We start from the raw sequence: 14,280 nt of genomic DNA on the forward strand, positions 1-14,280 counted from the left end.
GGGGGTGAGCCTATTGCCATATACTGGGCACAATTTCAGACTCCGTGCTACAACTGAGAAATTTTCGTAAAACCGAAAAAAGCCCAGAAATACTTTGCCCGACCCGGGAATCGAACCCTTGTCTTGTCCGGCAGTCGCACTTGCGACCACTCGTCCAACGAGGCAGTCTATGATTAATAAATAAGTCCTAGTAAGCCAGGATCTACAGGCATCTGTAGATCATGGCTTACAGGAGTTGCAGCGGTATGGGAGGTTGTGGCGGGCTTGTCCCACTTAAAAAAGGACAGGCATCCAAGAATATTTTTATTCAAAGTTTAACTATGGTAAAGAAAACAACGTAAAACTATATTTAAAACAATTTATTTCAAAGAGGAACTTATAAATTATTTTCATATCAAGCGTTTATTCCAATTATTAAGTCACAAACATTACTGCCATACTCAGAGACATTTAATGATTACTTAACCCAGTCCTTGGCAATTGTATACGATACAAAATCGTTACTAAGGAATAGTTTGAAGATTATTAAATGTCTCTGAGTGCGCCATTTAACTGCGGTCCAGCGCATGTCAATATAAAAAGGTCCTGTTTTTAGGTAAATATTGTCTAGGAATAATGAGAAAGTTATTTTCATTAAGCCATGTGGATAACAGAGTAAAATACATATTTTCAACACCTCCAAATCTGTCCGCGGGTATCGTAAAGGAACGTCCTGAAAAGCAAACGCGAAGCGGTGCGATGATATGCGAATCAACACAATACGTGCATGTGAATAGTTTCGTTTTGTTTCTGTTTTTAACATTATAAACAAAAATCAAGCCAATTAATCGCGTTTGCGCCGCGCCACACCGCTTTACCACATCCCACGTCAATACATTTTGACAGATTATTGTTTTTTATGATGAAGCTTTACATTATTTTTAGGAATGTTAAACATACAAAATAATCATCATCTCGTTTAGATTCCTACGCAAGTTTGCAATTTTTCTAAGAACTTTATAAACTTAACGGTTCTTGTTATTTTCCAGTAATATATACAAATCAAATCAATCAACAATCAATTCACTCATCGTAATAGCAGATCAACAATATCAATTTGTAATCGAGGTAGTAATTATAGTATTCAGCAAATACTTAGATGACAACTTATTTAATAAGATTTTTTTACATAGTTATGATTAAGTCTGATAGGGATGATGACCATATATGAAAATGAGACACGTTATTTATTTTTTGTGTGTCAGATATACTTAACACATTGAACGCCGTGGTGGTCACCGGTGACCGACGATAGCGGAGGATTTGCCTTCAACAGTTTTCTATTGGCAGTCAGATTTAAGAGAAAGACATCTGACGGGCCACGCAAATTCAATGTAAAGGTAAGTGTTCACAGGCCCGCATCGAAAGCATCACACGCATCGCAAGTAAGCATTGCCGACGAGCGGTCCGCACGATGCGGATCAGTGGACGCAGTTGTATCAGTTTCTATACAAGACAATCTAAAATCCGCTGCGTGCGATGCGTACGATGCGGGCCTGTGGACGCGTACTTTAAACGCCATAAGCCTTTTCTCGGTAAAAAGTGTGCCTAACCGATAAGACATACATAAATAATGACGTAAGTAAGTTTCGAGTAAAAAAACGTAAATCCAATGTTTTTTCATAAACCTAACAGTCATCTCCCTATCCACAGTGTAATGTTATGTAAAAACAGTCTAATAACAACCTTATTCTGACTAAGATATAGCTGCAAATTGTGTAAATTACTTCGGTTTGCGCCCCCTACCGCCGCCGACGGATGCCTTTTTCTTCTTAGCTGCATTCTTTTTGTCTTCCTCAGCTTTGCGCTTGGGGTTTGGAGTTGTAGATATCTAGAGAATAAAGTAATACATTATTATTATAACTTTTACAAAACAACGACACAACACAACGTCACGCCTATTGTCCCCTCAGGGGGTAGGCAGTGCAGCCACTTTTCATCATTTGTGTTATAAGTATGTCTTAGGGGGTTTTTTTTTTGTTGTGGGAAAATCATCCAATGACATTTCTCGCCCTGGGCGAGGTGAGAGTGAGTGTCAGACTCTTACTGACGATTTTATTTTAAAAACCACCCCGTTCCTTCTCCTGCTTTTCGAGCCGGAGCCCCGGTAAACCCGCTAGGTAGTCCGCAGCTCCGGATCAGGCATCAGCCCTACTGGGCCCCATCTGTGGTGGTCTGATGGCTCTTTGAGGCGCGCGCGGAACGCAACGCGCCGCACGTACGGGTCTGGTTCTGGTCGGGCGGCGAGCTATCCGCACTTACGGTGGCCGGAGATCGTCTCGCGATCCCTGACGCCCGGAGTGTCTCTCGCGACGGTTGGGGCGTGAGGTTTGTTCACTCACCCGCCCCGCCTCCTCCTTTGCTAGCATGACTGCTTCGCAGAAAGAGGAGACGGCATCCCAATCCCTCTCGCTCCGCACCATGGCCTGAACCAGTGCCGGGCGCGAGAGGTCGCCGTCGCCGACCACATCCCTGAGGACTTGGCGGTGCTCAGCCCACGCAGGGCACACCGCCACCGTATGTTCTACGGTGTCCTCCGGGCGGTCCTCGCAGTTAGGGGGTGAGCCAATTGCCATATACTGGGCACAATTCCAGACTCCGTGCAACCACTGAGAAATTTTGAAAAGAAAAGGCCCAGTAATACTTATTTATGCGGCAGTCGCACTTGCGATTCCTCGACCAATTAACCGATTGTGCTACCGGTGGTTACCGGTGGCCCAATGTGAGGTTTTACACGACTACTCGCAACGCAAACACAAGCGTTTCTTGTTGGTTTTCTTTGAGACCGTGATATTACTCCGTTCGAGCTGACCTATTCGTGCCGAAGCATGGCTCTTCCATACGCTGGAAATATTTATTTAGATTGTAATATTTACCGTAAAGAATCCGTCCAGGCGTCCCTGCGTGGTACCAGTTCGTGCCTTCATGAGTTTCTTGGCGCCATTCCTGACTCGTTCCTCATTAAACTGCTTGTCACCACATAGGTACTTCACTAAGCCTTCCTCATCAGGATCCGTCCATTTTAACTGCAAAATATTATAGTTTCTATTAAATACACAATAAGAGTTATTATTGTAGTTTGATTTGATCTTTGATTCATTTTTAAATCAGTATTTTATTCATATCCTATAAAATACTAATAATACCTACCTAGCTTTGCAATCGTAAACAGTACAGTACCCTTAGTATTTGTTTGCTTTACGTTTAAAGTAATCGAAACGAGAGCGCGTTTAGCGCTCTGATTGGCTGGCTCGAATAAACCAACCAATGCGTTTTTTCTCGCGCGCGCTCGCGTTTTCGCGTAATTTTAAAGTAAAACAAACTCAATTAATTATTATGATCGGCTTACTCACATAATTATTTGACAAGGAACTCGACTAGTAGCCGCGCGACAATCGCCGCGTCGTGTGTCGCGGAATGCTGCTCATGAATATGAGCCTCTAGCATGGCTTGAAACTAGTCGAGTTCCTCGTCAAACATTTACGTGAGTAAGCCGATCATAATAATTAATTTAGTATGTCTCACGAAAATTACAATAAAATCATAAAACAAAGTCATACTAAGGTTACAGACGATAAACAGTGCATATCGGAAAGAGACATTTTTGGGTGATATTATGATAATTTATTTGTTATCTTTATATGATTGATGAAGAGTGTGCTCGATCAGTTTTGCAGTTCATAATGTGCAGTGCACGCGGCGACTTTGTTGATTGTATTTTTCCAAAGTGCAAAATTTATTGATGTGAGTGGCGCATACATATAGGGTGCAGTTTTAAAACCGCGGGGGCATATCACGGAAGTCATAAATGTTCAATTTAAAATAAGGTTTCTGATCAATAGTGAAGAACATGGCTATAATAAGTTATTTAAGTTTAGCAGTATTTCAGAATAATTATCAAAAATAAAGAGAATCAACTCAACAAACGCATTGTACGAGTAGGTAAGTGCAAATGTTTATTCGCGTTATAAATAGGTTGATTTAAAAGAAATTCTTTTGTGTTCATGAATTTATAATCCGCGTAGATATGAAACGATACGATACGATATCAGCTGATCAGCTGATTCGTAATACTAAATGCATTTCCTATTGAAATATTTTGTACCTTATAAACAATTTTAAACTTAGTAAGTGGGGTATCCTTACTAGTAAATAAATTACATAATAGCACTTATGTCACTCGGAGTCTGAAGATTTTGTTCGAAGTTTCATTCAAAGTCAAAGCATTTATTTCAATTATCATATAAAAACTGAATTTTCATAATTATTGAGACGGAAGTTCAAGGTCATGCGAAAAAATATCGCTAGCGACCACCACCGGTAGGAATGCGTGTGCGTGATAAGTGAGCGTTCGCATTTCTTATTGGTATTTTAATTTAAGGGAATTGGTATGATAATATTTAATATCAAATACGTGTTTTAATTTGTGTATTTCGAGGCGAGCACGGCTTATAAAAGTAGTTCACACTTGCGCATAATTTCCAAAAAAAGTTACCTACCATTTTTTATTGATTGATTGGTCGAGCAGTGTTTTAAAGCAAGTTACAGGCGGGCGGACAGTTTATAAATACCTACAGTTCACACTTGCGGATTTCCGTAATTTACAAAACAAAAATAATAATTACCTACCATTTTTTTTTATTGATTCGAACTGAAAATCGATAGCCAAATTACGTCCTTGAATAACTATGTCACGGTTTCAAAACTGCACCTTGTACATGCGTAGATAAGGCTTATTCAAGCAGGCAAAGCCGTGGGTAAAAGCTATATAATAGGGATGATGACTGGGTCAAAAATAAATTATTACAACTTTTCAATACAATAAAATATTCAAAAACAATCACACTCTCATTCATAAAGATGAACTACTTAATTTTCGATTTTTTCTAGCTAAATTTCTAGAAATAAGTCTGCTATTTGACGTCAAAAACTTATGACGTCATAATAGAGTATTTCATAGATAAAAAAAGTTCTTAGAAAATATCGTTTTTGACGTTTCTTAAAAAGTATTGAATTTGACTAGTAGGAAACATGCCTATTATAAACTGACCTCAATATCTTTAGGATCAGTGATTTCAGGTTCCAAGAACAGCTCTCTAGCTCTCTCATAGTCCCAGTTTTCAGGCGGCGGGTATTTGTTCGTGTCTATGTTTTTTAATATTTCCTCCAACGAGCGGTGTTGGCGTATCAACTCTATGGCTCGCTTCGGTCCAATGCCCTTTATAGAGCCACAGTAGTCGCATCCTAGGAGGATGCAGAGGTCTATAAACTGAAACAGAAAATAAAAGATATTTTAATGTTGAGCACTTCAAATTTTTTTAAGTCAGAAGATCTCTAAAACCTTGTCCTAAGTCTGAAAAATATTACGCTGAAAACCGTATTAAAATCGATTATCCTTTACGAAATAACGAATGTAATGATATACATAGTATATAGGGTGACTGGTAATTAGTGAACGATATTTAAACACGTGATTTTTACCACCATAACAATACACATAAAAATATAACTAAAGACTATATAAAAAAAGTTTCTTTGGGAAAGCTGTTTGTAATCATGAGTACAATCACGTGTTTAAATATCGTTCACTAATTACCAGTCACCCTATATACAACATACCTCTCTCTGGTTAAGCTCCAATCCTTTAAGTACATCATCGAGATGGAACTCCTGCACGGGCATCTTGCGAGCTTCAGAGAAGGTGAGGTGCCGCAGCAACACATTGGTGCCGAACGTTAGCGCGTCCATATCTTCGGTCGCCGAGGCGAACACTTTGCCAGCTTTCACCTAGAAATATTAAAAAGATATTTTCGATCATTCATTTATTTCTTTTACTTGTTTGTTACATTTTTAAATATTAAATTAAAAAGAAAAAAAATTAAACATTTAAAAATATAAAAAGCAGTAGCCCACCAGTAACGGGATAAATCCAAGCTACCGGTGGTCAGGGCTCAAGAGAGAGGAATTTCCGGACAATACGCGCCGTGTCCAGAAGTACTGCCTTCTGCATCAGGCTCTTGATCCAACCATCTAACGTTAGCCTACTCAGGTGTTGGTCGAGGCTTTTGGCTATAAGGCCATTGGCAGATACGACTATCGGCACAATGATTGCTGAATCTACATCCCACATGTCGACAACCTCATGAGCTAAATCAAGATATTTACTGGCTTTATCAAAAAGATATAATTATTTTCATTACTAATGACTGGTGATAAGTATTTTATTCCGTTATGTCGTGGTGCCCTGTATTCTTAGTACGAGTTAGCTTTTCATTCAACGAAAAAGAAATGAGAACGCGTTCGGTGCGCTGACTTAGGTAGGTTAGTAATTCGCGATGGCCATTTCATGTCAGTCAATTCTGTTCTTGAATTAGTTAACATTCTGTGCTACATGCTTGCTTGCATGTTTGCTTGCATGCTTATGCTTTAGGATATTATGCTTAGAAAAGTTATGCTTTAGAACTTTATGCTTAATTATTATTATGGTTAAGTAAATTATGCTTATAAAAAATAATTATGCGTTAAATCATATTATGCGAAAATATAATTATGCCAAACAAAATTATGCTAAGGCATATTAGGTCTTACAATTTTATGCAAATGGATAGGGTGCCTGAAAAAATATTAGACAATTTTATTTTGTCATATAATTATAAGGATAAAACGAATTAAAGTTTAGAAATGCGAGCTAATACGTAATTTCTATATTTCAATTCAATATATTATTCGAATAACCGATAATAGAGCCCAGTCTAATATTTTCGCCCGACCCGGGAATCGAACCTGAGACCCCGTGCCCGGCAGTCGCACTATGCATTACTCAGGCCAACGCAGTCAGTCAGCATTTATTTCGATTTCATGTCTGTCAAGTCTGTATTCTATGAATTGGTAAACATTCTGTGCTGCGATTACATCTTCCTGGTACGCTTATTCTACGCTCTAACGCACGAACCGATTTGCTCGGTTTTGCATTCGTTGGAAAGGTCACGTGCTCGGTGAGATTTACTAGCATGCGTATCACCTGATGGTAAGCAATCGCAAGATGGACAGCTTGAAACACCATTGATGGCGAAACGGAGTTCGCTGGGTTTGCTAGTTTTTTTATAATTATTATTTCGATTTCATGTCTGTCAAGTCTGTTTTTGAATTGGTAAACATTCTGTGCTGCGATTACATCTTCTGGTAGCTTATTCCACGCTCTAACCACACGATTGCAAGTGTTGTTTGGAAAAACACGTCGGTAAACGGTGAGGCTGTACGTATCACTCTGATCGAGTAAGCCCAATCATGCCGCTGCCCATGGCTCTCCCACACTTGAAGACACCAGAGTCGTTAACAAGTGCGTTGCCGGCTTACTTGGGATCTATAGGAATATTATAAAGCTGAAGAGTTTGTTTGTTCGGGAATCGCGCTTATCTCCAGAACTACGGGTCCGATTTGAACTAATTCTTTTTGTGTTGACACAACGCAAGCATTGTTTATCTGAAGAAGGTTATAGGCTATAAAACATCACGGTCTATGCCGGCCAATAGGAGCCGAAGCAGAGCGGGTGAAACCGCGCGAAAGAAGCTAGTAAAATATAAAGAACAATGGTTACTGACCATAGCAGCGCATTGTGCCTCAGCCTCGCACGGTGCCTCCACGACGGGGATGCCCATCAGCTTCAGTAGCTGACGCGCTTCGTCATTGTGCACCTTCGTCACCTTTACTAGACGGCGGTTGAACTTCTCTATAGACTCCTGGTCACCTAGTAATAAGTAGCATGGTGATTATTATTTTATTGTAACTTTCGTGAGACATACTAAATTAATTATTTCGAGTTCCTCGTCAAATAAACACGTGAGTAAGCCGATAACATAATAATTAATGGTGATTATTATTTATTTATTGCACATACTAGCTTCTGACAGTGGCTTTACCCGCGTTTCTGTTGGATAAAAAGTACCCTATGTCTTAACCCTGTTCTAAATAATAATTATCATCCCGATTCCTTCAGCCATTTTGACGCGATTAAGTAACAAATCTATACTTTAATATTATAAAGCTGAAGAGTTTGTTTGTTTGAACACGCTAATCTCAGGAACTACTGTTCTGAATTGAATATTTTTTTTTGTGTTGAATAGTGCATTTATCTAGGAAGGCTATAGGCTATAAAACATCACACTTTGACCAATAAGAGACTAACAGAGCGGGTGAGCGGGTGCGCGAAAGTAGGTAGTCTCTGATAAACCTGATTCCTTCTGTAATCTCCAACCTACTTGCCACTTGCAGAGATTACGGTAAACCCCTCGTTTTTAGGTGGCATACAGGTGCACTCTATGTTCCCTCAGTCTCTGAACCGACGGGATGGCAGAATGAGATGTGAGTTCCAAGGTACGGAACATGTGAAACACTGCAGATCTTCCTGACTAGGCATGGGAATGGTCATTTTACTCTGAATATATCATTATTCCTTTTTACCCACTGCATTATCTAACCTGCAACATGTGGTAGGGCAACAAGCACCGCAGTAGGAGGTTCAATACTGCCACAGTGCACCGTAATGGCCTGTTGATGACAGCTTAAATAAAGAATAAAATAATTATATTTATTCTTACCAGCTTCAGTAGCTTTCTGCAACTCTTTCTCCGCTTCCTCTCTCCTCTCCGCTCGTTTGTTCAGCTGGTGTGACTTCATGTCCGGTGGTTTCCCATCAAACACGTACACCGGTTTGATGCCATTCTCCACCAGTCTGATAGTGCGGTAGAACGTACCCATCAGGTGGGATGTTGTCTCTCCATCTACTGATACTAGTTGAGATCCTGGAATGTGACGTTAGTTAGGAGTTAGGAAGTGTTACGTTATTGAAGTAAAGTTATCGAATATTTGTATAAAATCGAATATATTTGTACAAAATAGCAATAATACTTGTCAATATTTTAATGCTAAGCTACATGAAGACCGCTTTCTCTATATGATTACTCTGAGACGAAATATATCCAACATCACACCTTTTATCTTCAAAGGAGTAGACACATGTGCACATTATGGCATGTTGCTATACAATATACAGCTATGCACCATTTGTGTTATAAATCTCATGTAATAGGGGGTGAGCCTATTGCCATATACTGACAGACAGAGGAGAATTATTGGGACCATCACACAGATCTCTTTTGAAGTTCATACTAAACTGAAATGAAGTGGGAAATCTGTGCCAGTTATTTATATTAGTCTTTTTGAGTTCATACTAAACTAAAATGAAGTGGGAAGACTGTGCCAGTTTTTTATAGTAGTCTTTTTGAGACAATCAATGACATGACACCCACAATCATATCACTACATAGTCACTTCGTACTAGATAGTAATTTATTTTTTGTAATGGGACAAGCCCGCCACAACCTTCCATACCGGATCTACAGTAGATACAACCATGAAAACACCGGAACATTGAAGTCCGGCGCGTCCCAGGGACATCAATGACTGTCTTGGATTCCACAACCAAATAAATCAGAAGATATAATAAGAGGAAAAGAAAACGATAGACTTCCCTCGGTGAATTTAATGCCTAGGAGATGTCTTGGTCTCTCATTCTGGGCAAAAGAGACTGCACAACTGGGAGAAGCCCAGTCGCCAAGCACCATGGAAATTTGACTTAAAACTAAACTAGATAGGAATATCAAAATATGTCGCTTACCTTCACTCCTAACAGCAATTAGAAACTGGTACAAGCTCATATACGCATCAATTGCTATTTTGCGTCCTATAAACAAAATACAAAGTTGTTTGGTTATGTAGGTTAACAAAGGAATTTGCTAACGTACGATCATAAAATTGTGATTACGAACATAATTTTTCTAATTAATCTTCAAGCGAATGAGTGTTATTAAGATTTTTAGCTTCCCAAAGCCTCAATTTGAGGCTCAAAGTCTGATATTGAGGCCAGTGTTAGCCAACAATAGGGTTTATGTCATTCATAACTGGTGATAAATCAGTGAATTTCAGTTAATATTCTTAGTCTGCTAAAGTAATGTTCAAGCCTATGGCTTTAGGAGGCAGGATTGTTTCGTATTTTATTCGGTAAAGTTAAAAATATCTATCATAAACACATCTTACCGAAGTAGTTTTTGATCTCCATTTCTTTGATTGCATGGGGAGCAATGTCTGCTATTAACTTAGATAAGCCTAGAATACCCATCGTGGATTATTAAAACTAAGAACTAGTGTAGAATAAAAGAACTTATTATGAATTTTGTGTATCAAATGTTTCTTTCATTAACGATTCTACCACAGGTTCTACGCTCTAACAAATTTGGCGGGAACCCGCAACGGGTTGCCATGCAGACAAATAGTGTTGGTTTTACATCAAATAGTATTGATAGTGATGTGTGTTCAGTCGAGAATAACATTTTAAACATATTAATATCTAGTTCGTCTATTATAGCTATAAATGGGCGATTTTTCCTATAAATACCCAAACTAGATAAATATCCGTTTTTAGTCTAATATTTATTTACTCAAAATTTATAAATTTTAAATATTTATTCGAAAAATCGCCGGGCCTACTTAATCATAGTTAATAATTGGTTAATTACATAACAAAAGTCTATCTGCACTTATCATTTTCAATAAAGTATGACAGAAATCTTATCTTATCGACGTTATGAAGTATGAAGTAACAAAACGTACAATATAATAAAATGTTTTGACAAGGCAACAAAGCGCAGAGAGTCAGAGACGACAGCACAACATTACACAATTTATATTGTAGGGCAGGGCCGCGATCGTGTTTTGTTATTGTAATATTAATTTATAAACTTTTAAAACTTCAACATGGGAAATTATTTCACCTCAGGAATGGAGGAAAACATAAAAAAGAATCAAGAATTTATGCACAGGATAAATGTATGTATAATTTCTTCTATTATAATCTGAATTTATCGTAATATATTTTTATTCATAATGTTTTGTTTCTAGATGGAGAGGCAAATACAACTTCAATATCAGATGCAAGAGCGACAAATGGCGATGCAAATTGCTAAAAGTAGGGACACCTGCCTTTGGTTAACTACATTTTATGTGGTTGCTGGAGTAGGCCTTAGCAGTGGGTAATAAAATTATCTTACTTTATAGGGTCAATGGTCACATAGAAATAGTTTTAGTCAAAGATCAAATAATTATATTGTATTATTATTTAACAAGAATACTTAATTAAACGAATACCTCGTACGTGTATCGCTTATATCTTAAAACATATTTTTTTAATTAATTTTATTGCTGTTGATCGATTACGTTTTTTATACTTTCGAATGAATTTTCATAATAGTGATTATCGTAATAAATGTTTTTGCATTATTCTCTTAAAGACACCGAATATTATAAAAAATAATTATTGGCAAACTATTAATAAATTGTGTTTTATTACAGGTTCAGAAGGACTAAAAGATCATATTTTTTGATACCTTTAGTACCTCTCACATTTGTGACTCTCTACTATTGGGATCTTGCGTATGGAAATAAAATACACAGGATAAGAAGTAAGTTGTTTTTTTAGTTCACGTAATATCGTAGAATATATTGTGAGTCTCCTAAGATGAATTTATCATGATCACCAATCTCCATGCATACAAAATTATCTATAATTAAATCCATCATAATGAATCACTGGCATTTTCACATTTGGATTCTAGCCAATTTCATGATCATTTTCTTAAAATTATTGAATAGATGTGATTCATTTTATTCGGTCATTGTGAGTCTCACATTTTGAAGTTTTACTGCATTTTAAAATGGCCTTCACCTTGAGCTGTCGTGCATTTACGTTGCTTGCCTAATCATTTTGAGGCTTATTGCATTTGTAGATTATCTCAATACCATTCGTCTAGATAATCTTTTGAGCATATTGTTTATTATTTACTTCTTCCTTATCGTAATATAATTGCACATAATTTAACAATTGACTCGATACTCGTATAATTATTTATGTATTAACGAGCAAACCTGACGAACTCTACGCTCGCCACCAATGATTACCCAGTTTTCTTGCTTTTCTTTTAATTTTTTTTTCTTTGCGATAAACCTCACGGAGCCCAAAACCTTTCCAACAAATGCAAAACCTCACTGGACCGTTCTGGAGTTATAGCGTCAGGAAGGAAAACCCGACTTATCTTTATTACCCGACTGCACCAGAAGGAGGGTTATTTTATTTATTAATTAATCGGTTCAATTATATTACAGTGGAGGCGGAACACATCATGACACACGAGCAAGACTCCCTCGAATGGCCTTGTGGCCTGCCCACACCGTCGTCAATTGACCTCGGACGTTTGGACGTAGAAGAGAAGAAGAAAATGCATCCCTCCTTGTTCGCGTAACTTGATACAAAGCTCAACGATAACGTGTGCCTTTACCGCAACTTAGATCAGATTTAGCGGTAGATTAGACCTTCGTACACCGCACTTCCAATGGCAAAAACTAGAAACTTATGTTATACGTTGATGAAAATGAAATTACAGAACCCTTAGTACGAGTTTGCTTAACGTTCAACGAGATCGAAACGAAAGCACGTTCGACGCTCTGATTGGTTGGTTCATTCCCACCGGTCAATCAGAGCGCCAAACAGGCTTTCGTTTCGTTTTCGTTCAACGTAAAGCAAACTCATACTAAGGGTACAGAATATTGTGAGACCCCTAACACGCATTTTAGGTCTCCGTCCATTCAAAAGTTCCTCATTACATTCGCTTTAATTAAAAATAGTTGCACAGATGACCTAGAGCTAGACTAATATTACAAGGCCTAACAACTTTTCTCTCTAGGGACACGTAATAACTAAACCATTGTGTTTTTTTTGAAGTTTAACAACGTTGCAATGAGGAGTAGGGTATTATATAACTTATAATACCTATTCTCATTGGAGTCAATGTCAAACTGTTCCTGACAGAGAGTTGTTAAGTTTCAGTACAGCAATAAAGCACACTAAAGTATTTTTCGATACGACTCGCTGTTCATACTAATGTTTTCGCCAATGGAAAATGCGGTCTTAGTAACAGCTAGATTTTAGAGGCACGAACTAATAATGTTTAAGTGGTAGTTTCATTGAAATCATTGAAAAATTCGTATTTCGATCAAGTATTACGGTTTTTTCTCCTTTTTAAAGTCGTTATTATCCAATCCGATATCGTTTTTACAAGTCATCATGACTATGATGGTACGATTGATATAACGAAGGCCAATATGGAGTATTTTTTTGCAAAAAATATACAAATAAGTGTGTATGTGTGTGTGTGTACTTAGTATTCGGTTACTGTTTGGCTTTTATGCTATTTATTTAAATGAATCAAAAAGAAAAATTTTATCTCCACTCGCCAATATTGGTCCCATAAATTGGGTTTTAAATTAATGTACTTAGTACTTATTAGCCGCCTGAAAATTAGGAAATAATCGGAGTTTGTTAGGGCTTACAATTAAAAAAGTCAACTTTGGTGTGTTTGTGTGAAATTCGAAATTCTTAGAATAGATTTATTTTGTTGTTGATTTGGGGACGAAGTTGCAATACCTTAGTGAAAGGGATTAAATTATTTCTTGTGAAGTATCCCTTGTCTTTGCTGTGAAGTTGTCAGAAAAACCGGTTAGGCAGTGGCTTGAGCGGTTTTTCTTTTAAGGAATGAGAAAATTCCTACTTTTCCAAAATCAATAAGCTGTTAAAACATTCATTTGTACGTTTTTGGGTACAATTTTATTTGTATTTCAGAGGAAATATTTTGTTAAGTATTTTTATTTTCTTGTTATATATGAGCAATATTATTTATCATGTTTGTTATGCACATTGTAGATTTATTTTTATATTTGATGGATCGACGATAGCAGTTTATTTTTAGGGTATTTATTTTTGTTTATCGTATAAGATAAATACTTATCAATTCAATATTGCCAATAAGTGCATACCTATTATCTACAAGTGTATCAGAAAATACTAATCCTAAATACGATAATATTAATAATATTCGTGTTCAAGTCTTTCCATTAATACTCTATGAAACTTTACTTCATATTATATTATGAACTTTATGCATTTATTAAATAACCATTTTAGTGAAATACTTAAGTATTACAAGACAAATATTAGATGTAATTCCTCACAATTTTAGCGTGTTACTTATCAGATTGACTGTAATATTATTGTTAAATAAAATAAAGAAATTAAATAAATATAATGTTTTTATTTCTAGTTTTATAGTTATTTTCGTAATAATTTATTGAATA

The 14,280-nt window shown here is 37.0% G+C and overlaps 2 protein-coding genes across 2 annotated transcripts; one reads left to right on the forward strand and one right to left on the reverse strand.

Moving 5' to 3' along the window:
* Positions 1–342: 342 nt before the first annotated feature.
* On the reverse strand, positions 343–10,369 carry LOC118277548 (flap endonuclease 1). The gene is made up of 8 exons (XM_035596394.2): positions 10,135–10,369; positions 9,716–9,781; positions 8,637–8,840; positions 7,641–7,786; positions 5,659–5,826; positions 5,090–5,308; positions 2,916–3,065; positions 343–1,870 (listed from the first exon to the last, which is right to left on the reverse strand). Exons 1-8 carry the CDS (start codon positions 10,214–10,216, stop codon positions 1,763–1,765), a joined length of 1,143 nt encoding a protein of 380 aa, XP_035452287.1. The 5' UTR covers positions 10,217–10,369; the 3' UTR covers positions 343–1,762.
* A 241-nt stretch (positions 10,370–10,610) lies between these two features.
* LOC118277456 (plasminogen receptor (KT)) lies at positions 10,611–14,231 on the forward strand. Its single transcript, XM_035596243.2, has 4 exons — positions 10,611–10,923; positions 10,996–11,126; positions 11,446–11,555; positions 12,256–14,231. The coding sequence occupies exons 1-4, from the start codon at positions 10,852–10,854 to the stop codon at positions 12,390–12,392; spliced, it is 450 nt and encodes a 149-aa protein (XP_035452136.1). The 5' UTR covers positions 10,611–10,851; the 3' UTR covers positions 12,393–14,231.
* The last annotated feature ends 49 nt before the right edge of the window (positions 14,232–14,280 follow it).

This window comes from Spodoptera frugiperda, chromosome 10 (assembly GCF_023101765.2).
Source record: "Spodoptera frugiperda isolate SF20-4 chromosome 10, AGI-APGP_CSIRO_Sfru_2.0, whole genome shotgun sequence".
Classification (NCBI taxonomy): Eukaryota; Metazoa; Arthropoda; class Insecta; order Lepidoptera; family Noctuidae; genus Spodoptera; species Spodoptera frugiperda.